The 1,482-nt window shown below is 63.6% G+C and overlaps 1 protein-coding gene across 1 annotated transcript in view; it reads left to right on the top strand.

Moving 5' to 3' along the window:
- Positions 1 to 305: 305 nt before the first annotated feature.
- LOC113205305 (glutamate receptor ionotropic, kainate 2-like) overlaps positions 306 to 1,482 on the top strand; it is a 9,366-nt gene continuing 8,189 nt past the window's right edge. The window contains exon 1 of the mRNA XM_052267951.1: positions 306 to 786. Coding sequence (XP_052123911.1) covers positions 597 to 786 — 190 coding nt within the window. The 5' untranslated portion in view covers positions 306 to 596. The remainder of the gene's footprint in view (positions 787 to 1,482) is intronic.

Here is a 1,482-nt window from a genome sequence, read left to right as displayed (position 1 = left end):
CTGCCATCGCCGGCCGGTGCGCGGGGCTGGTCGTGTGCTGGTCCGCGTATTTCCGTCCCTCTGCTATGCCTACCCCCCGCCACCTCCCCCCTCCCGAGTGACAGCGGGCCCAGGTGGAGCTGCGGCTGGGCTGCACGCCTGAGAGGCACGCCGAATGCACGCTGGACGGGATAATTTAGACCCCCCCTCCCCCCACCTCGCCAAATCGGTTTGCGAGGCCCCCGCGCCCCGCGGCCGACAACACCCCGCGCCGGCGAGGCAGGTCGGCGACGTCCTCGTCGACATGATGTATTCTGGGTGCGTGGCCGGGGCGGCGGGGCGCGGAGGCGCGGGGTCCACGACGCGGGCCGAGCCAGCGGCGCCGCCCGGGGCGCCGGGCTAGCCGTGGACTAGTTCGAGGCGAGCCGCCATCACTGCGCGTGTCGACGACGCGCTCCCCTTGGCCGCGGCGGACATCGGCGATCTGGACGTCTGCGACGACGACGCCGGCGACGCCCGCGCGCTCGTGCAGTATAGTGGCCCACCGCGACACCGTGTCATGACGCCGACGAGACGCGACTGACGGCATCCGGGAGACGACGGTCACCGCCGTCGCCATGACGGCCTGCTCGCCGAGGCCGCGGCTGTCGTCCGCGGCCTGCCTCGTCCTGCTGCTGGCGGCGGCCTCCTGGTGCGGCGCGGGCGCGCAGTACGTGCAGCTGCCGTACGGGCAGGAGGGCCAGGGGCAGCAGGGGCAGGACGACACCGTCGAAGAGCCCCCGCACTCGCCCGACACGCTGCACCTGGGTGAGCACGAGCACCGACGGCAGCGTATGTCCGTGCAAACTGCAGACCCACCAAACCCCGACGAGCAACCACTAGATTTTAGCATTAGAAATCACTAAAAAAAAAAACAAAAAAAAACAACAACAACCAACTAGTACAGACGCAAATTCGCGGCTCTTGTCGAGACCAGTATACAACTGCACATCCATGTGCGTATCTTTCTCGGTATAACTAGGACACCGTTGTTTGGTGTTGTTGTTGTTGTTGTTGTTGTTGTTGTTTTCTTTTTTTTCTTTTTTGTGTCTGTTTTTTTTTTTGAAGCTCGGCACCTGCCTGGCGCGTTAACTGTCTCTCTGGTTGAGCATTCCGGTCACCAGCCCGTTTGCATGCCGCACAGGGAGTATTTACATCTCGCGCGCGTGTCCGTGCGTGCGTGCGCGCGTGTGTGTGTGTTGTGGGGGGGGGGGGGGTGTTTTTTTGTGTCTGTTTTTTTCTTTTCTCCTCGGCACCTGCCTGGCGCGTTAACTGTCTCTCTGGTTGAGCATTCCGGTCACCAGCCCGTTTGCATGCCGCAGTTGCTGACTCGTCGCGCGGCCTTTCCTTTACGGCGCCCCTATACTACTCCTTCCTAAAGAGGGAGCAGCGGGGGGCGCACAATGTTGCATGAATGACGCAGGCGACACGTGTGAGGATCGTGACGACCGGCGGGGCGGGCGG

This window comes from Frankliniella occidentalis, unplaced genomic scaffold (genome assembly GCF_000697945.3).
Source record: "Frankliniella occidentalis isolate FOCC.00 unplaced genomic scaffold, Focc_3.1 Scaffold61, whole genome shotgun sequence".
Lineage (NCBI taxonomy): Eukaryota > Metazoa > Arthropoda > Insecta > Thysanoptera > Thripidae > Frankliniella > Frankliniella occidentalis.
Note: the sequence above shows the minus strand (reverse complement) of the source record. Positions and strands in the feature narration are given on the sequence as shown.